The 26,480-nt window shown below is 44.2% G+C and overlaps 3 protein-coding genes across 4 annotated transcripts in view; 1 reads left to right on the plus strand and 2 right to left on the minus strand.

The window, feature by feature from the left end:
- Positions 1–6,900: 6,900 nt before the first annotated feature.
- On the minus strand, positions 6,901–14,376 carry ccdc47 (coiled-coil domain containing 47). The gene is made up of 13 exons (XM_062533091.1): positions 14,240–14,376; positions 12,601–12,898; positions 12,161–12,256; positions 11,821–11,995; positions 11,287–11,408; positions 10,973–11,038; positions 10,728–10,829; positions 10,351–10,461; positions 9,968–10,053; positions 9,814–9,872; positions 9,588–9,697; positions 7,996–8,163; positions 6,901–7,618 (listed from the first exon to the last, which is right to left on the minus strand). The coding sequence occupies exons 2-13, from the start codon at positions 12,886–12,888 to the stop codon at positions 7,538–7,540; spliced, it is 1,464 nt and encodes a 487-aa protein (XP_062389075.1). The 5' UTR covers positions 12,889–12,898; positions 14,240–14,376; the 3' UTR covers positions 6,901–7,537.
- Positions 14,377–14,787: 411 nt separating this feature from the next.
- dcaf7 (ddb1 and cul4 associated factor 7) lies at positions 14,788–19,426 on the plus strand. 2 transcript variants are annotated; one of them, XM_062533093.1, is made up of 7 exons: positions 14,788–15,321; positions 15,631–15,789; positions 15,876–15,987; positions 16,170–16,288; positions 16,678–16,887; positions 17,352–17,469; positions 17,914–19,426. In XM_062533093.1, the coding sequence occupies exons 1-7, from the start codon at positions 15,172–15,174 to the stop codon at positions 18,084–18,086; spliced, it is 1,041 nt and encodes a 346-aa protein (XP_062389077.1). In that variant the 5' UTR covers positions 14,788–15,171; the 3' UTR covers positions 18,087–19,426. The 2 variants fall into 2 exon arrangements, with proteins under 2 accessions (XP_062389077.1, XP_062389076.1); XM_062533092.1 differs by lacking the exon at positions 17,914–19,426 and having other exon boundaries at positions 17,352–17,772.
- A 2,722-nt stretch (positions 19,427–22,148) lies between these two features.
- kcnh6a (potassium voltage-gated channel, subfamily H (eag-related), member 6a) overlaps positions 22,149–26,480 on the minus strand; it is a 34,273-nt gene continuing 29,941 nt past the window's right edge. The window contains exons 12-16 of the mRNA XM_062533094.1: positions 26,267–26,366; positions 25,696–25,977; positions 24,822–25,005; positions 23,288–23,483; positions 22,149–22,506 (exon numbers count right to left, since the gene is read on the minus strand). Coding sequence (XP_062389078.1) covers positions 22,156–22,506; positions 23,288–23,483; positions 24,822–25,005; positions 25,696–25,977; positions 26,267–26,366 — 1,113 coding nt within the window. The 3' untranslated portion in view covers positions 22,149–22,155. The remainder of the gene's footprint in view (positions 22,507–23,287; positions 23,484–24,821; positions 25,006–25,695; positions 25,978–26,266; positions 26,367–26,480) is intronic.

The following is a 26,480-nucleotide window of genomic DNA, read 5'->3' on the forward strand; positions in this document are numbered from 1 at the left end:
ACACATAATGTGTGCCTTGGGTCTTTAGCAGGATTTGTCGTGTTTTGGCCTATGATAAACCATATTCAGATCGCCATCACATGGCCATACCATGGCATTACATCACAAACAGATGTAATGCCAGATGTTTGCGATGTAATGGCATGGTATGGCCACTCGGTGGCGATCTGAATAGTCTAGTTTCAAATGTATGACAACCCAGAACAACAATGCATGCAGAGGTCTACACTCTTTGAGTGCTTTTCTAGTTAATTAAAGCTTTCTTTAACAATTTGTCATACAGTGACACAAAAATTGACCATAAATTACCCTATAGTGAGATATTATTGCCTGGTTTATTATACTCCAAAACCCGAAAAAACCCCGCAAAGACCCTCCTGGCACGGCGCACATTATGTGTGGCCCAATTAGACGACAATTGCTTTTGAATCAGAAGATGCTCCTCTGTCCAGCAACAGTAAAACCATCCACCAAAGCCACTGCGAATGTGAGATAATGCCTCCTAAAAATGACCAATTTTAGAGGGATGAAAATTCTGCTTTCAGTGGTGCAGATAACCCCCTAGTGCACCTTTTGGTCTTTAAAACTATTCTACCTAAGCTCTATGGAAACATAAAGCTCATGTTCATATCTTTATCAGGATAATCATGGTAGAAATGGCAATTTCAGTCATTTTCAGCCATGAATTGTTGGATTTTTGAGGTTCTCTGAGAGGGGCCCCAGAACTCCACAACAAAAAAGAGTTCGAGGGTTTTAAGTATATGGCTGTTCATAGTTCCACATACTTATCACATATACAAAGTATGAGCCGATTTGGCCGACCCCCATCTTCCTACCTCCTGTTGGTTTTGCCTGGTTTTCTCGTGCAATGACTCTTAACACCACTTGAATTACTTCACTCAGGTCACAAGAACCATTCCAGTTGATGCTTATATAGCTTGGCTTATTTGTCGTTCGAGTCAGTCCATGTCATCAAGTACTGTGAAATAAAAAGTTGACATATGACCAAGCTACACACCTGCCAGAATGCACGGGATACTGAACCTGGCCACAATGTAACACAATACAAATGGCATATGCTTAATTGTTATGACTATGAGGGGGGCCAAACTGTTCTACAAGCACATGGCATATATTAATGTGAGGTCTATTCAAACACAACAATATATGTTAAGGCACAAGTATACAGTAGCATGAAACATCAGCTCCTGCAAGCACATTCATCTTAGTGCATTATCACACAGCACTTGGCAGGTTTCATGCTGCAAAAAATGAAGACAACAAGGCAGGTGCCACTCATAACAGGTATCACCATTACCATAGGGAACACAACACAAAAGATCACTTGTTCATTCACATTGAAAAAAGCTTGGTACGTGAACAATGATAGCAACGGAACACCGTACAACAAGGTTCCGACCAGACTGCCCAGGATGTGCCAAAATGCCCGGCGCTTGGTAGAGCTGAGGTCTGCTAGACGTCGCCGCTCGGGGCCAGCCAGTCTCAGAGCACAGAGCGTGGAGACGTTCAGGAAGACGTACAGGGGCAAAATCACGTAGCAGGTCATGAGGTTGACAGGGCTGTACACCTTCAGATTGTTAGCAACAATGATGATTTCCATGACAATGGTGTACAGCCAAGTGAATGTGCTGAGGAACTCTGGGATTCTCCACGAGCGCTTCATGCCCATGTACACCACAGGGTGCACCACTGCCAAGTAGCAGTTCAGGGAGATGGCCAGAGTAGCAACGGGACTACCCACAACAGTGATGCAGATGAACACCAAGAGGACCTGACGCGGGATGCTCACCCCGAGACATATGAGGCAATGAAGTAACAAATAAAAGGGGGCAGTAGCCATCATTAGTGTGTGGTTAAAGAGTAAGGTGTCTGAGGAGGAGGAGAAGGCACTGGGGGACATTCCCTGGCCAGACTGAATAGAACACCAGCGCCTTCTGACCAGCTCCTTCAATATGGCTGCAGAAACAGGAATGGACACTGTGAACCCCAGAAAGACCGTTGCAGACCAGATCATGGTGCATATTGGATGGTCAGAGATGCAGGCTGAGTTAGAGGTGTTGGATGGTGTAGTTGATTCATTCTCATGAGAGGAAAATGTCCATTTAAATACCTCCATCTTCACTCAACTCAGCTAGGGACCAAAGCGTCTACATGGAAATAGAATTCTGTGTTTATAATTGCAATTTTATGGCATGAAAAGAAGCAATTACAAATTGTGACAATCTTGACTTTTATTTTTTGTATTGAAGCACCCTCTCAAACTTAACATCAGGACTCTTAAATTATTGAACAGCATCAAAGACATCTTAAGGGGCACTTACCACACTGATGGTTGTTAGAGATTCCAAGTAGCTTTGAAATTGTGTGTTCCTGAAGTGATTTATGAAGTTGTACAGCATTAGTGATTGAGCATCTTACACATTACGCAAGTGCAGGTGTGCATTAAGATTAATTTCCATATCATTCTGTCACATCATGATATTGCGCAAATGTGCTAAATGCAAATGTGTAGAGGGGAAAAAACAAAGTGAAGGCATTCATCTCCACAATGCGTAGAAACATTCGGCCATCAGGCCTTGTCTGGGAGGGTCTCACATTAAAGAACAACTTAGGGTCTCATTTTAGATGATAGCAAGTGTTGTTACATGTTGTTTGGTATCAAAACTGTTCATTTGAGTAGTTTTGAGTAACATCCTTTAACCTGGCCCCGCCCACCTAGACCTTCTTTCAGGGAGATCAAGAGTGGAATGCGATAGTTCATTACCTCGTTCGCAAATTCGCCATGCGTTTGTGCTCCCTCACAATACAGCCTATTTTATTAATCTACAAAAACATCGAGTTGGCTATAGCCTACTCTGAATACTTTGAAGTTCCCTTTGAGCTGCACTGCTCCAAAAAATAATAGGTTTTCCTTACAAAGCCAAAGAGCAGTATCTGCAAAAATGGCAAACTAAGAAAAACAGCTTTTTGTGTTTTTCTTACACCAAGTATAAGCATCAAATTATATTCAACAACAAGGGGTATAATTAGATAGATCAAAGTGAGCTGAATATTAAACATTTTGTTTTTTGACATCCAGGCAAAATGTGGTAGTTTTATAGGCTATAGACTACTGCGCTTTGCCTTTACATTAATGCTTATACTTGCATGGCCATACAATAACAATTTGTAGTAAGTATAACAAGTAATCTAGTGAAGATAAGCTTCTTGATGCCTAACAATGGCACAACTGAACTCTGTCATTTAGACACATTTATGTAAAAATAGATCAGCCTTTGTAGGGTAGTGCTACTACTGAAGGTGGCAGATGCAAAATGGCAGATGCAAACAGGGTGAGACATTTTCACAAACGTTATTGAAGGTGGCCTATCTGAGTAGGAAATAATAATTTTAAAAAATCAATATATATTACTATTATTAGAATAATAATTATTATTATCAATTAGAGAGAGAGAGAGAGAGAGAGAGATATTGGCAATTAAACTACAGACAGACACGTCCACCACTCCACCACAATCCCACATGGTGATTTTTAAGTTTATAATGTCACCCGTTCTCATTGGGCAAAGGAAAAGGTGATTTTGGCATAAGAAAGTGAAATTTTTCACCACGGCTATATTTTTCTTAGTACTTTTACCATTGAAGATACAATCACATGCCTCATATCATACTAAACTGTAGTCTCTGAGGCAAAACATGATGCATTTCATCCAAGCATAAGCCAAAGCACTAGGCCTATACAGCAAGATACGTACATATGGCTGTCAGGGATCGGGGTAGGTTGTAACACTTATATAAGTATACTTATTTATGTGTCATTTCAATCATCATTTAATGTAATTTCTCTGCCATTGTTTTGTCAGTTGTAGCTTATCAACATTGGCACATCTGTAGTACAAGTTGTGTGCAATATTTTACACTATCCAGTCAAATTTACACAGAGAAACACACACACACACACACACACACACTCACAAACACACCCCTACACACATCTAACACACAAAAATACACACACACGACCACATATAAAAGGCTACTTTGGTTATGGCCATTCAAAGAGAAACAGAATTAAAGAAAACTGTTTTCTTGTGTTCATACACCTATTTCAATGCCCCAAACATGTTTTTGAAAAATATTGCATGGTTTGACCTCTCTTTTTTCTGTCTTTTATCTAGCTGTTACAACTTACCCAACAGTACCCCGTAGTGGGGTGGGTTGTAAAAAAGGGTCACCTTGTATTTTACACCAAATTACAAGGTCTGTCATTTTCTTGCAGAAATTTGAGTTGGTTCTATCTGAAGTAGACAAATGTGGGTATTTTGAAAAAAAGGTTACATTGTAGCTAAAAAAATGAGTGAGTTACAGGTGCTGGAAAAAAAGTGTTACAATCATACCCGGTCTCCCCCTACCTTTAATTTCAATATGTCAAAGAGCCTACAACAGATTTTTTTCTCTGAACATATGCTAAAAAATACCAAAAGCAAAACAAGATGCACAGATTTTTAACAGCACAATGGGAGTTATATGCCATGTTTACAGAAAACCCTGTCAAGGAAACGAGAATTTTACCTAGCCTGAAACATGCTGGCCTAATATAACCTGACACTCGCCTGATCCTTGCAATGAAACGCCTCTGGTGGAGCATGGCGGAACTACAAGGATCTGGTGAGAGTCAGGTTAAGGTCATACTGGCCTACGCCAAAACTAACTTTACATACCCTGATGCATAGATTTGTTTTTATCTTAGCTGGTCCTCCTAATTTGGCTGACGAGGAGAACTAAGTGTGTATTATTATTATTTACAGAAAATGTGGTCTGTTTACTGGTTTGCAATACAAATGCAGTGTGTTTAATTCAAAGTGGGCAAGTGCCATATTTAAATAAATTTGATAAAGTCAGTCACCCATATGGCCAGCTCAGGGACAGCGAGGAGGGAGATAACCATAGGTGTTACATGAGCTTTTGGCCTACTTCAGAGGGTGCTTGGGCCTCTGTGCTTGCAAATAACCTGTTGTGACAGCTGTTGCAGTACAAATACACACCACTGACAAGTAAGGCATGTGTATTCAAGGTGTATTGGACATCCACCTATCACTGATATTTGTATCGGTGGTTCTCAAAGTTTTTGAATGAAATTGATTGATTTCACATAGAATGGCTCAGTTCCACCTGTGGCCCAAATATCACAAACATCCAACATGGTTGCTCAGCCCTGCCCCTAGCATTCAGATTTTCTAGGTTCTCTGAATCTGATTTGTACTGTAGGAACATTCTTAAATTGTTGCACTATTTTCCAGTGTTCCAGGTGTTTAGCATTACTCATATTTTCCAGACTTTTGCTGCTCTCAAACCATTTTATGGTTCGTCTTTTTGGGAGGCTCTATTTTCATGGCATTCTTTTTTAAAAAGTTGGCAACCATGCTAGAAGTTATGAGTAGAGTAATTTAAGGTCAAATTTAGTCAGCAGGCCAAGACCCTAAAAAAGGTTTTATGGCATTTTTTTGTTAAAAGTTGGCAACTATGCCAGAGGTTATCAGCATGGATTAAGGTTTCAGAATTACACGGTTGCCAACATGGAACTAAAGGTCAAAAGGTCAATCGAGGTCAAATTTGAAGTTTGGTCCATTTCGTGACGTTTTTCATAAAATACAAGATTTTTAAAATAAATAAGACTTATTGTTTCAGACTGTCTGCATTGACATTTGAATTTGATTTCTTGCCTTGAAATAAAGGAGCAATCTGTTAACATCCATTCTTGTTATTCATTAGCAATATATACTCTAGAAAACGTTTTGTGTTATTACTAGGCACGTTCAAGTTGACCTCTTGCAGCAGCGAGATCTATCTGCCGGCGGAACATGAGGCACGGACCCGCGCGGATCCTTGTGGATATGAAGAGGCATCTAAACACCTGCACATACGTCAGGGATGTAAAAGCCAATTGGGGCAAAGTCCTGACGTCATGAGGGCAGGGTCTAGGCTCCTCTGCGCTCCGCAGTACCTCTAGCACGGCTGCTCCGCTGCTGAGCAGCCGCCTGGCCACGTCTTGCTCCCGCGATAAGTTGAGGCCATGTGATACCGACTGCCGAGTCGAAAACACACCCATTTAGACCAACGTGGACAGATTTTTAACCACGTGCAGCATCTTGTGCTGCGCAGTTTTTGTGCAGCGCAGCCATCTTGAACACGCCTACTCATACCATACAGGAGTAATGGCCATATCAATTCTAAATGTCCAAATTATTTATCAATATATTTGAATTATTGATAAATTGAATTTCTATCCTTCCTGGGTCTGTGTATGTTTTGTTCATTTGATATTCAATTGAGAATCCAAAAACCAAAAATCAAAAAATGACTTATTTCATTATTTGTTTATGAATGTGATACGAAGAAGCAAATAACGCTTTGTACTAATCCAATATCTATTTTTGAAACCTTATATTTTATAAAAGTACATCACAAAATAGACAAAACTTGAAAGTTGACATTGATTGACATTTTGAACTTAAAAGCCAAATTCCATGTTGGCAACCAGGTAATTCTGTAACCTTAATCCATGCTGATAACTTCTGGCATAGTTGTCAACTTTTAACAAAAAATGCCATCAAAACTTTTTTTAGGGTCTTGGCCTGCTGACAAAGTCCTTCCCAATACATACCTATTCACTGAGTTTATATTCATGCTATCTGATGACAACTATCAGAGTAACCACTTTAAAAATAGACATTATGCTGATATAACATCACATGGAATTTAAGGAACCTAAAATATATATTCATGAAGTACCATCAAATTGCTTGGAGTTTAAGCCTGCAGCATACAATGACAACCACAGGTTTAGGTTTGACTAAAGTGAAAAGAAAATCTACACAATTTCAGTGTACAACTTTTTAATTTGATCTGTGGTTTGTGTAAGCCAAACACAAACACAAACATGACAGGGTCTCGTGACTGCATGGCTCTTCCCTCAAAAGCAATGGCATTACTTACCAAGCTTTTACTAAAGAACCATTCAAGTCAGAGTCCTAATAAAAAATGCAGTGCATCTTGCATTAGCGTTAAATTAACATGACAACACACATCATTCCAGCATGACAACTTGGTTAAAAAAAAAAAAAAAAAATGCTCCAACATGAATGAGATTTCAGTCATGGCCGTACATGTAGTTCAGCTGAGAAGGCGAGCTATTTTATCACAAGTGCAACCTTTCAATTAAAAACACTCCCTGGTCGGCTGCAAGGAGCCTCTAACCAGCGACCCCAGACCACAGAAGAGAAGGAGACCAAGTCAGAGCAGGACGAGACAGACACATGCTGGCAAGGTGACAGCTCTATGATATGGAAGATCTTTTGCAGCAGGTAGAAGAGGCGCACATTCAACCAGAAAGAGGAGTGTGTTGGAGACTTCAGAATATAAATGTGTGTCTGCACACACACCTCACAAGTGTAAGGATGGAAGCAGTCATGTGTGTGTGTGTATGTGTGTGTGTGTAATGGGCTAGTGTGCCCCTTCACATGGCTTTCACTTTGATCTGCTTCATCTTCATCTGCTTCTTCTCCATCTTCTTTTGCTCACGGCGCTGAGCAGCCTCCTGAGAGAGAGAGAGAGAGAGAGAGAGAGAGAGAGAGAGAGAGAGAGAGAGAGAGAGAGAGAGAGAGAGAGAGATTCAAAATAATGGCTTGTCCTCTACTTTCACTGCTGGAATTCTGCAAATTCTACTCTTTCAAAAGTCTTCTTAGATGCTAATTCTGCTTTTTGAAAACAACAACAACAAGACAGCAGAGACTGTAGGTGTCTGACTTTTAACCATAAATGCACACACACACACACACACACACACACACACACACACACACACACACACACACACACACACACACACACACACACACACACACACACACACACACACACACACACACACACACACACACACACACACACACACACACACACACACACACACACCTCCATGCGGCGCTGTCTCTCGGGATCCTCCTCGTTCATGATCCTCTCCTTCTCGGCGCGCTTCTTCTCCTCGCGGCGCGTCTGAGCGGCCTCCTGCCTCTGGGCGTGGGTCTGCTTCAGGAAGTTCTCCTCCACGCGAGCACGGTTCCTGTCGGCTTTCTGCTTCCCCTGCACAAGGAGCAAGTCCACGGTGAAAGAGGGCAACCGCACAATTCAAACAGGTAAGGCTTCTAGTGTCTAGAGGGGGCTTCTGACCAAGGTAACACATTACACGGTATCCCTACACCCCTCTTGTGTCTCTGGTGTTGTGCTGTCCAATAGTCTATCTCAAATACCTTGAAGGTCAGAACAAACTTGGCCAATAAAGTTCTGTTCTCAACCTTCAGATTCTGTTTTCAACCATGCTTGGTTGAAATATTTTTTTCTAGGACCAAGAGACTCTGGGAATGTGATTACCAGGGGCCCGTTGCACAAAAGCAGAATTAAGATATCCGGGATAAGTTACTGAGCTGCGATCACTGAATCCAAAACAAGAGCATACCGGCTTAATTGGTTGCACAAAGACCAATCCAGGATAAGCAGACACGGATTCATCAAGCCAGGTGTAAGTTATCCGGTATGTGTGCGCGTTCTCGTTTCTCCCCCAAATAACTCACGCTTGGAATAGAAAAGATGCGAAAAATAGCGTCTTGCACACAAAGTGAATAACCGCTTTTGATATAGACTAACAACGAGATAAAGTTTTACTTTTTTGGATGAGGGATCATGATTATTTCTGTTACATAGCGGGAGTAGGTGTGGCACATCAACTGAATGCAAATTTACGTATGCACCCACGTGTGTGAGAGCTTCCTTGTCTCGGCACGCAACGTCATTAGGAAGCGCTTTGCCACCGCAAAGATGCACAAAGTATCTTCATTTGTCTTAAAAGCCGAATTAGTTCAAAACACCTTCGAAAAATGTCCCCTCCACTTCCAATCAACTACTACAGCAGCCTATTCATCAAACATCTGTCAAAAAAGAAGCAAACAACGAGTAGACTATGTTATTAATTATAAGGCCACCATAATTTAAATGACATCCATATGGTATTAGGCAGACATTCTGCTGTGTTTTGCGAGTAAATGCATGTTGCAAATAATATATAAATGGAATCTACAGCTCTTTAAAAAAAATCACATGGAGGTCTCATTTGAATGACAGCTAGCTGAACCAATCAGATTATGTAATTACCATTAGAATCAACTTATCTTGGCTGTGAGCCTGGTCAGGAGCAGGCTAGCTCCACAGAATAAATCGCCATGGTAACTTATACCATATCCTGCTGCCCCCTATCCCGCTTTTGTGCAACTGGATCACGGATAAATTGAGCCAGGATAACCAAGATATCCCGGGTTAATCCCTTATCCTAGTTTTGTGTAATAGGCCGCAGGTTAGGAACATGCAGGTTAGCAATAGGAACGTGCAGAAATTAAATACATTACAGAACAGTTTACAGAACTAAAGAGATGATGGAGACTCGTTTAACGAGAAGAAAGCAAACATTTTACCAGTCAGCAGCACATAGGTCATAGGGCGTATTGGCTACTTGCCTCTCTGTTCAGACGGAGTTTCTTAATCTTATCGATGCTGTAGATCACCATGTTTGTCAGAGGCAGCAGTGAGTCCATGTCTTTGGGAGATGTGTTACCCATCCCAGGCACTGTACACGTGTACACACACACAAACTTCAGCTTGCAATTCAAGACATCAGCTTATGACAAAAGTGTTCTTGTTCATGGTTTGTTTGTTTACATGTGTGTGGGGTGTGATTCTCACCATTAAATGTAAACAGCAGCGTCTTCTTAGTCTCAGGCAGCTTTAAGGGCTGGCCCTCCCTGAAACACAACATTTGGACAGCCATCAAACAACAGTCTTACAACATTCACCTGGCAACACTTCTTAGCATCGGAGAGCAAGTTAGGTCACATACTCTTGCATAACTTTTGGACCAGAAAATTGGTCCGAGAAATGGATGGACTCGATCTTGTCGGCATGGTTGGTGATGTAATGTACCATCTGGAAGAAAGGCAAGGACACAGGAAAGAAGGGTCATAAATGAACTCACACTCACACTTCACACCTCACACCTCACACCTCACACCTCACACCTCACACCTCACACCTCACACCTCACACCTCACACCTCACACCTCACACCTCACGATGCACTTCTATAAAAGCTAGACATCGCTCAACAGTGGACCAATCAAACAAACACCAAGTCACTCTGCAATGTAATGCGATGGCTACAACACTACCACCCATACGCTATGCATGCACCCCCACTTTGCCAATTCACACTCAGCCGCTCACCTTGCTGTCCATCAGGCCGTCCGTGACCTCGCCCATCTCCGAGAGGATGGACAGAGATTCAGGGAGGCCATACTTCGCCCCCGACTTGGGCTTGTCGCTGCAGAACTCGCTCTGAGGGAAGAAATGACCACATCATGAACACATCATACACTGGCAGACACATTCACTGACGTCCCGGGACATTACAACAGGGACGGGGAGTTCTACACATTTACAAAGCCCAGTTATAATATGAAGTCCATCACCTCTCTCAGGCATAAAAATACATTTATACATGACACCAATTCCTGAATCCCAACAGAACTGAATGGAGAGTCTCTCTCTGGCCATCTCTTTCACTCACGGACACACACACAGATCCCTTTTCTGGCCCTTACCAGGTCCTGCATCTCCTTCTGCATGCGAGCCATGGCCTTCTTGGTGCCCAGGGCATAGACAAACGTATCCATATCCTCATCATTCAGTGTAACTTTGATTTGCTGGAGAGAGAGACGGGGAGGGATCGGTGAGAAAAAGGCTTACAGAAATATTTCTTCTACATAAACATTTAGACATTTTCTCTCCTTGGTTTGTTTTTTGTTCCAGTGTTTATTTTAGTCTGTATGAAAATAACTGCACTTGCCACTTGGTCACAAGCTGGTCTCATCATTCTGGCCAAAACGTTCAGCAGATCCTGCCTCTTCAGGAACTGGTGGAGAGCAGAAAACACATTCAGCCATGACGGAGTAAATCACAAGCACTCATTGGTAACTTATCAACCTAGCTAAACCCTTGTCAAGGCAAAACAATGACAAACACTGATCCTCTCCAGAGATAAAAAACCAGTGGAACAAGTCTGGGGCACATTTGTTGAGACATTAACAGTTCCCCTCCACACCATTTACACACACACACACACGAACACGAACATGCACACACACGCACACAGTCACACACCTTGAGCTGGATGAGCATGCCTTCGCAGCACACGCGGCCAGAGCACCAGAGGTTGTAGATGTGCTCGTTCTCCTGGTTGAGCTTCCCTGTGCTGGTGGCCTCCTTACTGGTGCCGTCATCACCTGCAGGTACACACCACACCATCAGCACAGACACTCCACGGAGCTCACACCATGTGCTAACTTCATGCCGTGCCGGCGTTAGTGACCAAACCAATTTGATTACTCTGTTTTCAATTTGAACGTCATGACTAGATGCCCCACTGACGTCACACAGTGCTGTGCGACTGCTGCTATGATATATATAGGACATGCTGTTACATAAAGTAGAGCTCAACCTAGTCTCGGGTCCACTCTTATAGCAAAACAAGCTCATCTTCATTACAATGTAACAATGTGATGATACTGTTCCTACCCTGTGATCTGTGCCAATTTAAAGAACTCTTAAAATCCATTGTGGAAATAAAATAGATGAATATAACTGAAGTGCCAGCTCGGCCTGACACGAGAAGAGTGGAGAGAGGCTGTTACCCACCGACGAGGGCGAAGTTGCTCTCTAGGAGCTCCCGGTGCGTGTTGAACCAGGCGTGCGCCAGGCGGCTGTTCTTGTTCTTGCCGATGATGTAGTTCATGATGTAGGCCAGCAGGCCGGTCACCATCAGGATCTCCATGTAGTAGCTCTCCCAGCTGTTCTGCAGGTGGGCTGGGACCTGACCACCGCCACAAGAGACAAGAAACAAACGACCGTCATGATCGTGTACTGTCTACGGGCCCTCAGGCGAGTCAACCTCAAGGTCAAGGTCAGGACAGGTGTCCACAAGCTTCAGGTGTGTAACGGAGGTGCAAGAAGTGGTGGGGATGGACAGTGCCTTTACCTCTCGCAAGATGAGGGTGTTGTCCTTGAAAGGGGTGTTTGGCTTGTTGTCGTAACCCTCAAACTCTTCAGTGTCGTACTTGCTGTACTCCTGATCCTGCAGAAGTGAAGCATAATGGACAATGTACAGGTGTGTTGCCATGATACTTGACCCAAGTGAACTCTGTACAGCTTTGCCATTTGACTTACCAAACTATAAGACACTAATAATATCCCCCGATGCCACTAGGTCATGTTTAGTCTTCAAGCATTGAGAGCAGTGGTTCTCTGAAGTGACCACACTGAAAGAGGCCTTGCATATATTCCGCTTCACAACCAAATCCTCTTAAGTCCGAGCTACAGTCCCCCATGCTAGTCTCTCAAATGATCCCTCATTCACTGCTTTACTCCCTCCCTCCCTTCAGACCCCCCCATCCCATCCCAGCACACACACTAGCTCACCTGCGTGTCCCCATCATAGAACTCATCCTGACCGTCCTCGGTTTCCACGGTGGCCTCGTCATCGTCCTCTTCATCGACAGGCGCTGAAGGTGCTGCCCGGGGCGGGGGAGGGGCTGTCTCCGCCTCTGTGCCCTGGTCCTCGCTCACGTCCTCAAACTCGGCGAAGTCGTTGTCATCAAACTCGGCCAGGTCCTCGCCGTCATCAAAGTCGTCGTTGTAGCGGCCCCTTGTAGCCGGGAGGGCCAGCAGCAGGAGCACAGGCACCACGAGCAGCAGCACACTCTTCATGGTGCTGGGTCTGAGGGGAGCAAGAGCCAAACAGTCAGACTGCAGAGGACTACGTACTTACAGATAACTTCAGACTTCAGAAAGACCCATAGGTCTTAATTCAGCTGCTAAGGACATTGCCACACACTACTGATACATCCCCTATAAGTCTCACAACACAGTACTAGTTTGTGACCTCTATAGTTACTTGAAACATAGGAATATTAAAACAAAAAGTCAATATGCTGTCAAAATGTATGTCACTCAGTTGTGCGTTCCAATGAGATGTTTTCTTAATCTACTACTATACAATGCATTTCTTAAGCTGTGAACGACACAGGGCTTACGGACAACTCCGAGACGATGGAGAGAAGATTATGCTCAAAACTGCTTAGTCCCAAAAGCTAAGCAACTGCTTACGAAGGGACACCTGCCTAAACGACTTCCTGCAGCATTGGGAAGAGTCTTCAGTGGCGCATTTGTACATTTTCCTCTTGGAATATGTATTTTCGGAGGTCACGATAATAACGCTACTCAGAATAATGTTCACATTGTAATTTGACAACATATCTCTAAACTTGATGTTATATTTTTAGCATAGCATGAAATAGGTTAGAAGCTCATAATGACAGTTAAAACGTTAGCAATCAATGTTATCCAGCATGAACACTAAACACGTTCGCTCTTTCTCTAACAGAGGAATTTCCATTTAAATGGCAACTGTCCCACTGGAAGGGTGTTGGGGCAATCGCACCGTCCAAATGTAACTGATTACCTACGTAGGCTAACAAGTTGATTAGATGGCAAGCTAATAGGCATTCTAACCACGTTCAATCGTCCTGGTACACTACAACAAGCGAAGTTGTCAAGAAGCACACACGAACGTCAATCAACAGCGGTCATGTAGCTAGCCAACTACGAATCTGCTTTACTTGTCCGTAGCCAAGATCTGTGACAGGCATGACACACGGTCCCATAGCTAGCTAAACTCATTCAGCTACCCGGCTAACTCCAACGCCTAGCTCGAACAACATGAACACCGTCAAAGCCATCGCTTAACCTTATTTCTGGACACATTGTCCACAAATTCAACTACGATCACGGTCAGCTAACTTACTTCGGTCTCGGAAATGACAAATAGCCATCTACTGTCGGCATGAATAAATTAGCTCACTACTTATTGTTGATAGTAACCAGGTTAGCATTTAAACCCATCCCCCACATACTGTATTGAAGCCCTTGGTTAGCATACGATAAGTAGCTTACAAGTATAACAGGACAGCATGTCAGGGGACGTATTTATATTCTTTGCCACGAAACAAGTCTGTTTTTATAAATGTATATTTATACCATGTGTGCCACATATTATTACCTTGTTTAGCTGTTTCTTAGGATCTTCGAGGAAGCACGACCAGGAGCTTCCTCAAGTACTTCACACTTGTTCAGGTCCCAGCTTATATTTAGCTACGTGCTAGCGCCCCATGGGCAATGACAGGGTGTGTGAACTCAGCTACAACAAGCCCTGTTTAAAGTGACCACGGTTGCCAAATCTGTGCAGGTTGGGCGAAGAAATGTCAGAAAAATGATATTTGTTCTTCAACAAAATGCATGAGCAGGAAGGCGCGGTGGAAACATCAGATCCTTGATTAGAAACACTGTCTGATGGAAATATCGGTTGATTTATGGATGATTTACCCGACGTGTCAGTTGCGAACAATTTAAGATGCATATCATTATTGTGATTAATTGTATTAAATTATTTAAAATAACACGACTACTGCGGAGGTCTGTCCTGCACTAGCCTAAAAAACAAATCTATAAAAACGTTGTTTTTACTTAACGGAACTTGCATTTGACCACATCCTTCAGCACACCACACACATGTATTTTCGCACTTTTCACGTACTTTTAATGGGAGGAGGCAGGAATCCAAGAAGAAAGTCGGGGTGAAAAACAGTGGATGTCGGTGGGACAAGGCCGATCAGATTTAATCAGATATTCAAGTCTAGCGGAAGAATAACAAGGGCCCTGTTCTTCTCCATCCTGCCATCATTTCTTAATAGTCGTTGCCCGAGCACTGCAGATTTATGCTAACGAAATTCATTTGTTTCTTTGTTTGACGCTAGCACGCTGCGTAGCTAACCTAGCAGCAGTTCGCAGGAGATATGACATGACATAGCTAACCATTACTTTCTCTCGTGGATGGAACGCAATATTGTTCTGGACATTTTTATTAAAAAAGCTACGAATATATCGTGACCAGCTTGTACTTTCAGATAATCAGCTGGTGTAACATAACTTTACATGGCTCGAGAGATGTCGCTACACGGTAAGCGAAAAGAAATTTATAAATACGAGGCGCCATGGACAGTGTACGCTATGAATTGGAGCGTGCGGCCCGACAAGCGGTTCCGTCTGGCACTTGGGAGCTTTGTGGAAGAATACAACAACAAGGTATTTTTTTACAATGACATTATGCTTCGAACTTTTCGATTAGGTCACCATTTTATTGCGTTGTCACGTAGAATTGTCCAGCTGAAAATTGTCCTAGTTATTTAGGTATTTCTTGACTTGATAACGTATACAAATTTGAGAAGATCGTATGTCCTATTGTATTCCCACACTGATGCAATAGCATACCCGAGCTGAGCTTCACAATGCATAAATGTATTAATATGTGCATTACTAAATAGCTTGAATAAGCTTGAAACGCTTTGCTGTGTATGTGTGACCATTTGTATGCACCTGTGTTGGTGATCACAGGTGCAGATTGTGGGTCTGGAAGAGGAGAGTTCAGAGTTTGTTTGCAGGAATACATTCGATCACCCTTACCCCACCACCAAGCTCATGTGGATTCCAGACACCAAGGGCATGTACCCCGACCTCCTGGCCACCAGTGGGGACTACTTGCGCATCTGGAGGGTGAGCGATTCATACCTCATGTATGCTGCTTTATTATCACACTGTAGAGGCTGTTTACACGAGCCGTATCTTCATATTTTGTGCAGGTCAGTGACACAGAGACGCGTCTTGAGTGCCTGTTGAACAACAACAAGAACTCCGACTTCTGTGCGCCACTTACGTCCTTTGACTGGAACGAGGTGGACCCTAATTTACTGGGTGAGAGAAGACGGCAGCTCTTCTGCCTGGAGTCCCTGTCCTTTTGTGTTGTCTGTATTTTGCATGTCTCCTGATTTCTGATCTCTCGATTTCTGAGATAAAGTGTGTGTGTGTGTGTGTGTGTGTGTGTGTGTGTGTCCTTGTAAAGAGCTGGTTGAAACTGTACCTGTTTCCTCCCCAAGGCACCTCCAGCATCGACACCACCTGCACCATCTGGGGACTGGAGACGGGTCAGGTGTTGGGCCGGGTGAACCTGGTGTCTGGCCATGTGAAGACCCAGCTTATCGCCCACGATAAAGAGGTGAGCAGACTTATCAAAGCTAGTTGACACAGACCTAGTTGGTCAGTTTAAATATGTAGAAAATGCAATGCACAGCCAATGCAGACACGGGTGAATAGAAATGTATGAAAATGTGACCTCTGGTACCAACATGCTGCTGAATTGTTCTGGTCATGCTGCTGCTGATGTTATGAGTCCACATAAATTATTTATTAACTCTGTATGGACTTCAAAAGAGAGGAATATAATGCTCCATTCTGTGCTTCCATAATAATTTTACTTAACTTCAAACAGCAACTTACAGTACAGATACACATTTCTATGTTTAAACAGCCCCATGCTTGAACAATTGCACATAAACACGTGTGTACTTTATTTACACCTGCTCTCCTTCCGTCTGCCCTCTGCAGGTGTATGACATAGCGTTCAGTCGTGCGGGTGGAGGCAGGGACATGTTTGCTTCGGTCGGCGCGGACGGCTCGGTGCGCATGTTCGACCTGCGGCACCTGGAGCACAGCACCATCATCTACGAGGACCCCCAGCACCACCCGCTGCTGCGCCTCTGCTGGAACAAGCAGGACCCCAACTACCTGGCCACCATGGCCATGGACGGCATGGAGGTCTGTCCATCTGCTCACCCACATGCGCTTGCACAAATCCTGCCTGCACTCGCCTGCCCTCTCCAGCATCTGTCTGGTCATTTAACTCTATTTCTGTGTTTTTGGTTCTAATTAAATACATTTTAAACAGTTGTCCATTTGGAGTTGCTATTCAGAGAAAACTGCACTGTAGGTCAGAATCAGAATCAACTTTATTGGCCAAATTTGCGTGAACAAACCAGGAATTTGACTCCGGTTAATCTTTGCTCTCGAAGTACACACTCAACAATAACATAATAATAATAATAATAATAATAATAATAATAATAATAATAATAATTCTAACCCTTTGTCTTCTTAACATTATATTATGTTAGATTGTTTATTTTGTTTTATAAAACCCATTTTATCCAAAACAACTTCAAAACTGTTAAACAAGTTAGCTGCAGATTGTCTAACTCATGCTCATGTACCTCTCCTGCTAGGTGGTGATTCTGGACGTGCGTGTGCCCTGCACGCCGGTCGCCCGGCTCAACAACCACCGTGCGTGCGTCAACGGCATCGCCTGGGCACCGCACTCCTCCTGCCACATCTGCACAGCAGGTGAGAGACTAGTACAAACACACGCGCACACACAGGCCCAGGCAGGAGGGGGACGCGCGCCTCTACACGCGTGTCCCTCAGCCCTGGCTCCACACTACAAATCACACTATACACACGCACACGCACACACACTCACACTCACACCGACATTCACTCACACAGACATTATGCAACAGCTGCAGTTAGGACTGGGGGTGTGTTAGGTTGGAGTTCTGATTACACCCCTCCTTGTAAAGACACCATGCTCAGTGTCACACACACACACACACACACACACACACACACATTTACACACACTTTTGGCGTTACGTTCTGGCTCAGCTCTTCCGTAGCAGCACCCAGCCTGTCAGCAGGCTCATGTGTGCCCCGTGGGCTGCTTTGTGCTGTAGAGCAGAGGGCAGTTGTCTTTACCACGCGCCCTGCTCTCTTTCACCCTCACTGTAGCGGACGATCACCAGGCACTCATCTGGGACATCCAGCAGATGCCCCGCGCCATCGAGGACCCCATCCTGGCCTACACGGCCGAGGGCGAGATCAACAACGTGCAGTGGGCCTCCACCCAGCCCGACTGGATCGCCATCTGCTACAACAACTGCCTGGAGATCCTGCGCGTGTGAGCGCTCAGAAAGGGAGGAAACACATCAGGAAGATTTGTGTGTGTGTGTGTGTGTGTGTGGGGGGGGGGGGGGGTTGTTGTGAATGTGTGTATTGTGGTTGAAGGCCTTGAGATGTTGGAGGACTGAGGACTGAAGAAGGAAGCGGAATGTCGTTGAGCCCTGAGGGTGATATGATTTATGGGGCTTAGGAGGATTTTAGACGGCTGTGGGTTAGAGCAGTGAACGTTTCTAACTGGACTGAAGCCTGCTGCTTAGGAACTGACGAGATGGGTGGAACACAGCTTGGTTGTGTGTGTGTGTGTGTGTATGTGTGTGAATGTGAATGGATGCTGATATGTGTGTATACACCATTACACAGTCTAAATAATTCTTCCGGACTTTTGGACATTCAGAATGTTTCTGTGCAGTATTTTACGGCCATTTGGGTCTACTGGAAGGTGTAACAGAAAGTGACTGAAATATTTTTAACTTGAAGTAAGTTTGCAAGCAACAAAACAAAGCTGGCATATTCTTTTGTATGTTGTGAATATCATGTGTAATGATAGTGTAACACATTAATTTCAAATTGCAAATTGCAAATAGATGCACAGACGGTTTCATTTTTTGATCATAATGTCCTCTGGTCAGGTCAGTACTCGGTCAGGACTATCTCACATTCCTGTTGAGATGGTTAGATTTTGTATGTGGGAGTTCTTTGAAGATAAACCAATACAGAAGATGCTGTAATCATGATAACAGGCCTGGTTGTGTGGTAGATAACATTTTTTTCCACAAGAAAGTGAAGAACTGAAGCAGTACTTCTGAGGGTGCTATGTTAATGTTCAAATATGCAAAAGCATTCTTCAGCAGTCAAAGGGTATCATTATATTCAATGGCTTTCATGGCTTTCATCAGGACCGTTATAATGGTACACTGCAGATAATGGCAGTAGGCCTACACGGAAGTGTATTCTTCCCAGGAAAAGGATAATGCTTTCTCCTTCTCTGTTATAATCACTGTATAGCCTCTTTCTTAGTGTTCTTCATTTTAAGGTCTGGTCCTTTGCATGTTGAAAACAGGAGATTGTGTATATTCATATAAATCTTATCTACTCAGTCATGTCATATTTGGTTTAGTGTGTTTTCTAGTTTGTTTGGTTTTGTTGCTAGGAAGGGTTGATGTGTAGTCTGACTACAGAATTCTGACTTTGCAGTCATCTGTAAATCCTGTGCTTTTCATGCCGTTGTAGCCACTTGTCTTAACATCTTTGTTATTTTGCAAACAGTGTGACTAGTGAAGGATTTGTGTAGTCCCAAGCAGTGACTGAGTTTTGTATTTTAATAAACAATTCTTGTTTTAAAGTAGCCTTAATTGTCTTGGTTCGCAACAGTTGACCGTGTAAATAACTGAATTCTTCAGTTTGAGCATAGAGGCAGCAATTAATGAGGGCCGTTCACACAGAGAATGATACTATAACTATAAACAAATATCTTTCTTGTTAATATGAATGACAACATTCACACAGAAACTATAACGACGACGACAGGAAGAACGATACCATAGGGGACCACTTCCAGAGCGATTTAGAGAACGATGGGAAGCTAACAGCCAATCAGAACCCATCACATTTTAGCCATCACATGCATTAACAGAAGGAGAGACTTTGCTTATCGTTGGTCAGTGTGTACACTTTTATCGTTATGGTTATGAATATAGTTTTCCTTCCTGGTGTGAACAGCCCTTTAATTTGATTATATATGTATACATTTTAATGAGTGTCTATGCAATATTTGTTTGCACTCTCAATAATCATGATATTGGCTCATGTGTTACCTGTCCCAGCTTGGAACATGATTTGCTGTGAAATTAAATTTTTAGGGCTATCTTGACAGGTTTGAAATACAGAGACACATCTTTCAATCACATGTCTAACGAAACAGCAGAAATGACACCAGAAGCTTTCATATATTTGTATTTACATCTATTCACTACTTTGTGTTATAAATAAATCTTCAATCTAAAAAAGGAAACAGTAATGATTGTGTGGTTTAGGAAACTTTTACGTACAAGTAAAAGTTAGAACCTTGGATACATTCACCAGCTCCTGGACTGTCCATGATGTCCATCTAACACTTCCAAAGTGATTGGCAGCCACTGTCCACCACTCCTGTCAAGTCTTGCCAGCTCCAGCACAAGTATCCGCCCACTATGGGTGCAGCATCTGTCACGTGAGTCATCTCACACATTTGTTTATCGGGCATACACTTAAAAAAACAAAAACAAAAACGTGAAACAATCCATGTGAGTAAACAACCAACTCACCATGAGTGTGGATTATGTAACACAAATATATATAAATATATATACACACACACACACATTCAAATACACACATTATGAATGTCATGTACAAGGGCATTTATGTCAATGCCACATCACAGGGGCATCCATTCATTATCTAAGCATGATACACAGGTACAACACGCCACCATGATCCATGTCTACAGTTCCAGGCAGTTTGTTACAAAAATCAGGTCCTCTAAATCTCAACATGACCAGGGTACGGTGGAGCAAGAGTGTAATAGAAAATGACACGCCAGACGGTGACTTGTCCTTTAACCACAATGAATACTGAATAACGCCAAAGGGTCTTGACCTGTGCTCCTTGTGTACCGTGTATATGCACTTGGCCCTGATCAGGTTTGTGTGTGATACAGTGGTTAGCACACTCGTCTAGTAGAGATGAGACTGTCAATGAACTGTGTCTCAGGACTCAAAAAGCAGCACCTGAAATATAACTATTATGGCTTTTCTTCTGGTTACAACTGGTTACTTTGAGATAAACAAGTCCCACTATCTCGTTAGGTCTCTGAAGTATTGACAGTAAGCAATTTACTTTGTCTAATGGTGACAACCATAAAGACACAACTTAGTCAATTATCATCAGTTATCAGCACAAACTGAAACATACACTAGACATATGCAACGCATGTTGACCAAAACAGGCTTCTGCCCAACAGACTTCATACAGGACAGCTAAATTATCTGGTCTTGTGTGAAATATTACAGTAGAAATAACATGGTCATGGACTTCTGTTACCTTTCATTTCACCAAAGCTGCCATGCTCCACGTTAAATGACAAAAACATCCAGAGAGCCTGAGCAAAAACACTACTGGCACAAACTAGAGAAAAAGTGCTACATTCTTCAGAATCTCTATTCAAAGTGAGGGTCCGCTCGATTTGAGATATCCACTATTTTCCATAAATAGATAGTATATATATAAAAAAAACCCATTAGATTGGTTTCAAGAAGAGAAACTTCAAGAAATGTCCAAAGTCCCTGATCAGAGTATGCTTCTATGTGTTCATGTGCACATGCAGATGTGCTGGCCTTTGGCAGTGTGGCAGCTGGCAGTCTCACTTCATTTGGTTGACCCATTACAATTTTCTACTACTGCAAACCGTAATAGAACAGCATTTACGGATACGTCATAAGAAATATTTTTTACGATAGCAAACATATTTTGAAAAAGACATTGAATCAAATTAGTTTCTCAGTGAAAGCTACTACTTGGTGCTAGAACATTATCAGTAATGAATTCTTCAAAAAGTGGGGAATATACTCAGAGAATCATTTTGAAACATTACCCTGTGTGAACCTTCCAACGGGACAGCAGAACATGCCTAGCTTTTGAAGTTTCAAATATATATTTATATGGATTTAAGAGTACAAAAGTATGTGTTTGTCTATGTCTGTTTCTCTCCTGCTCTCTCTCTCTCAAGTCCACTAGCTTTGGTGTCTTCTGCCCATCAGTAGTTGGAGTATGGACTATGGACGCAGTCTCTGTTGGAGTGAAGCAGGGACATTGAAATGCGGACTGAGAAAAACAAGCACCAAAGTGCCCTGTGTCTGGGCAGCCTGTAGGTGGCGCTGAGCTTCAAGGGGACGACTGCAGGGGCATGAGATTGATCTGCTGGTGTGACGGAGGGGGGTTTAGAGGCGAAGTGTGTTTGTGTGTGTGTGTGTGTGTGTGTGTGTGTGTGTGTGCGTGTGTGTGTGTGTGTGTGGGGGGGGGGGGGGTGGGCTTCTAGCTGGCGGGCAGGACAGGGTCGGACACGTGCCGCTGGATCTCGGCGGGGCTGCTGGGAGCCTCCAGGCTGTCGGGGAGGGAGGGGAAGCGCAGGCTGCCGCACAGCAGTCCAGAGAGCTGGGGGGGCTGGGAGGGGTCCTCCGCACCCTGGGCCTTGCCCTGAGGCTGGGCTGTGGCCTGGGGCTGGGGCTGGGGCTGGACCAGTGGTTGGGCCGAGGACACAGGGAGACCAGGCTGCTTCTCCGTCTCCGGGGACATGGAGATGGTGTCGTCAGAGGCCACGGTCAGGTGGATGCCACTGGACAGGGAGTCTGATGACCTGTGCTGGAAGTTTTCTGACTCAGGGCTCTGTTGGAGAAAGGCAGATGTTGAGACACAGAGACGGGAGGCTTGTGGAGATGGCATTACTACTAGGAGGAGCAGAATGTGTCTTTAGTAGTACTTAGTAATACTGCTTCCTGACACTGCCATGAACTGTACTACAGCACTGTGTTTCGAGCCTGGTGGCATGTCTACTGCGTGCCGATCCCATATTCCCACATATCTGAGGAATGTATCTGGCCATTGCTGCTGAACACATTGTCATCTGGAGCACTTTAACAATCAGTGGGGCACTTGTCCTATCCCATCAAAACAATAACAACTGGTCATGTCGTTGCCTGGCAACATCGCTCACAAAGTTGTCCTGAAGGTGATGCTACATGGGGCAATGTTGTTGAGCGTTTGCGCCTGGACACTCTCCCATTGAGACTGGGCAACATCATTGCAATCTGAACAATTTGGATTGTTTTGGGCAACTTTTTGAGATCAAAATCAAATCAGAATGCTAGCAGCAAACCACATGACTATCTGTGAGCAATCCTACATTGCTCACGTCTATCACTCCACCTATGCACTCATTGATCCACTTTCATGCACTTATTCTTACTGTCACTTTCTACTTTTATCACTCTTACTATTACTACTATACTATTTAAAATGTTCCTAAAATTGTTGTTAGACAATTGTTGTTACTCTTAAAAAGCTTAGAATGTTTTACCATGTTGTAAGTCGCTTTGGTTAAAAAGCGTCAGCCAAATGTAATGTAATGTAATGTAAGGTATCAGGTGAGCTGCTCTGGCGCCCTTACCTTGACCAGGTCGTTGATCTGGATGGGCGGGGGGATGGGGGGGTTGACGGTGTGCAGCACCTGTGCGCCGCTGGAGGTGTAGAGGCTGGAGGGGGGCGGCGCGGACACGACGCTGTAGGCCGGCGGCACGGGCGCCATCTGCCTCTGGAGCAGCTGCAGGATCACGTTGATGTCCGCCGTCATCCGCGTCTCCAGCCTGGCACAGGAAGTGGACGTGAGCACGGAGAGCAATAGAGACACGCATAGAGCAGAACAGAGACAAGCAGGTGGACAAACAATGAGAAAATGAAATCTAGCAACAGTCCACAGTACACCCGAGGCAAATAATGATAACGCCAGACTATCAATGTAAACGTCTGTGTTGATAGAATAATGTTAGAAATAAAACTAACCTTGCATCGTATTGCAGTAGTTATACTTTGTTCCCTGCAGTTGTTGGTAGTGGCTGATAGGTGTCCCAACTCTGTTCATTTTTCGGGCAGTACTACTAACTGTAACTACTAACAAAGTAAAATTCTGCCGCTGCTGAGAAACTAGTCCCTCAAAATGTAATGCGACCATTGAGATGCAAGGCTAGTTTTATGTCTAACATTATTCAATCAAATTAACATTTTGCTTAAAGAACTCAAACCATTTTTTATATAGATCTCTGTTTCTCAAAGTTACTGTTGGTATGAAAACTGCCTGCCGGCTATAGCTGTTGGCTGCTGCAGCAACTTTATTTTCTGTCCTCGGTGACCTCCAGAAACAGATCTATGTGAGCAACAAATGCCATCTAGACAGAGAAGAAAATGCTGATTCTTTTGTAATGCTTCCTGGTGTGTGAACTCATCGCACAGTTCCTCCTGTGTGTGACTACAAATAGAACAAAAGCCCTTGGAGCTGTGTAGTTCTAGAGGTAACCTAGTTAGTAGTTACTGTAATAGAGCTGTGCTCTTAGAACTGCTGAGTCTGAATGAGCCTAATGACTGCAGTGCTCATCCTGTCCACTTTCCTCCTCAAGAGGGCAGATTTGCGTATCTCACACCAGAACTGACCACTCCTCTTTTCGCTTGACCACCACTAAACCTGATCTGTCCTCCAACCTTTCCTCTGATCACACTTAACCCTTCATCTCCTAAGTAAGACTGAGCCATTCTCTGAGCCTCTCCTCCTGTTGTCCTGTTGCCTTCATTGATAATCCCCTGTCTGTGCAGTGTGCCTGTGTATGTGTGTGTGTGTGTGTGTGTGTGTGTGTGTGTGTGTGTGTGTGTGTGTGTGTGTGTGTGTGTGTGTGAGTGTGAGTGTGAGTGTGAGTGTGAGTGGGTGTGGGTGTGGGTGTGGGTGTGGTTGTGGTTGTGTGTGTGTGCATGTGAGTGTGTGTGTATGTGTCTCTCTGTGTGTGTGTGCATGTGTGTGTGTGTGTGTGTGTGTGTGTGTGTGTGTGTGTGTGTGTGTGTGCGCATGTGAGTGTGTGTGTATGTGTCTCTCTGTGTGTGAGTGCATGTGTGTGTGTGTGTGTGTGTGAGTGCATGTGTGTGTGTGTGTGTCGGACCTGTTGAGCTGGGACTGCAGCAGCTCTAGTCGGGCCTGCAGCTCGCTGGGCCTCTCCTCAGGGCAGACGTGCGGGCCGTAGGCCGCCCTCACCGAGGACGAGCGCCGCTGCTGGCTCTCCGAGAACTGACTGGGCCGCCGGTCCGGCCAGTAGTTGTACAGCCCCGGCACATTCAGAGGGGGCGCTATAGCCACGAGGAGATGGACAGAATAGAGAGAGAGAGAGAAAGACAGGCAGATGGAGAGAGAGCAAAAGACAGAGAGAGAGAGAGAGAGATATTAAAAAAACCTTGGTTGCAGCAAGCACACAATCATTCATTGCAACACTAGAGGATGGAAACAGGAAATGGCTGTTTTTACTGATGTAACTGTGACTGAGCTCAGAGCGCCTTCATACGTGCTGTGTGTGAGTGTGTTAGGCGAAGGCGTGTATGAACAGGAAGCAATGCTCATCAAAGAGTCGCTTGCAAACCTGACAATTCTCATCTGCATAGGGTGTAGTCATACACATGAAACTTCAGATCTGCGCTGGGCTTTGTTTCTTAGAAACTTTAAGGGCTCTTAGGAAGTATGCACTAGTGCTGTGGTTTCAACATCACGTTTAGTTTTGAAATGTTACTGCCTTACATCAGGGGCCAACATTACAAAACCGCTCCTGTTTTGCAACAAAGAAGCCCAATCACACCACCACCACAAAATGTTTTCATGCTTCCACAAAATCAACAAATCAACATATTCTCTCTGACGCATACAAACACACACATCCATACCTACTCTCTCTCTCTCTCTCTCTCTCTCTCTCTTTCTTTTCAGCACGCACATACTTACAAACACACACACACACTGGCTCAACACACACGCAGCCACACACGTACCCATATAAGGGTGCGTACCCATGCTCTGGGCGGTGCTGTTGGGGGGCAGCAGGTTGACGACGGCGGGCTGGTAGTCGCGGGCCTCGGCGTTGCCAGCGGGGGTGGGGTAGAGCTCGGCGCGGCCGGCGCCCAGCGCCTTCACGTCCTCCTCGCTGGAGAGCGACGCCGCGCTGCCGCCGCTGCTGCACAGCTCGTCCCAGTGGGAGCGCGACAGCGCCCCCCGGTGGTTCCCTACCGCCGCACACGACTGGTCCGGGTACGCGTCGTCCCTGTCCATTCCATCTGCGGGAGAACGACAGAGAGAGAGAGAGAGAGAGAGAGAGAGAGAGAGAGAGAGAGAGAAAGAGAGAGAGAGAGAGAGAGAAAGAGAGAGAAAGATAGACAGAAAGAGAAAGGTAATGAGAATGAGAAATAAACTAAAATAAAAAGACTACTGGAGCAGGCATACCCCCACTGATCTGCTTGTCATCTTTGTAAATCATCTTAGTGTCTTTTATCCGTCTTACACAACATATCAAATAGAAACTGGCCTCCTCATCTCTGACTTGAGGGTGGAGATGATTCTACTCACCAGGGCGATTGCGTCGGTGCAGAGAGTTTCTCCGGCGTCTGGGTCGGTGGTAGCCACAGTCCGACTCCTCGCTGGGGGTTGGCTGCATGATTCTGTCTACCTGATACACACCAGCTTCAGTAACACATACACACACATCTCACAGCACAAGACCCGCCTCTCTAACCTCTCTCTCTGTGGGTAAGCAGTATACTGACCACTGTACATAACCACA

This window comes from Sardina pilchardus, chromosome 3 (assembly GCF_963854185.1).
Source record: "Sardina pilchardus chromosome 3, fSarPil1.1, whole genome shotgun sequence".
NCBI lineage: Eukaryota > Metazoa > Chordata > Actinopteri > Clupeiformes > Clupeidae > Sardina > Sardina pilchardus.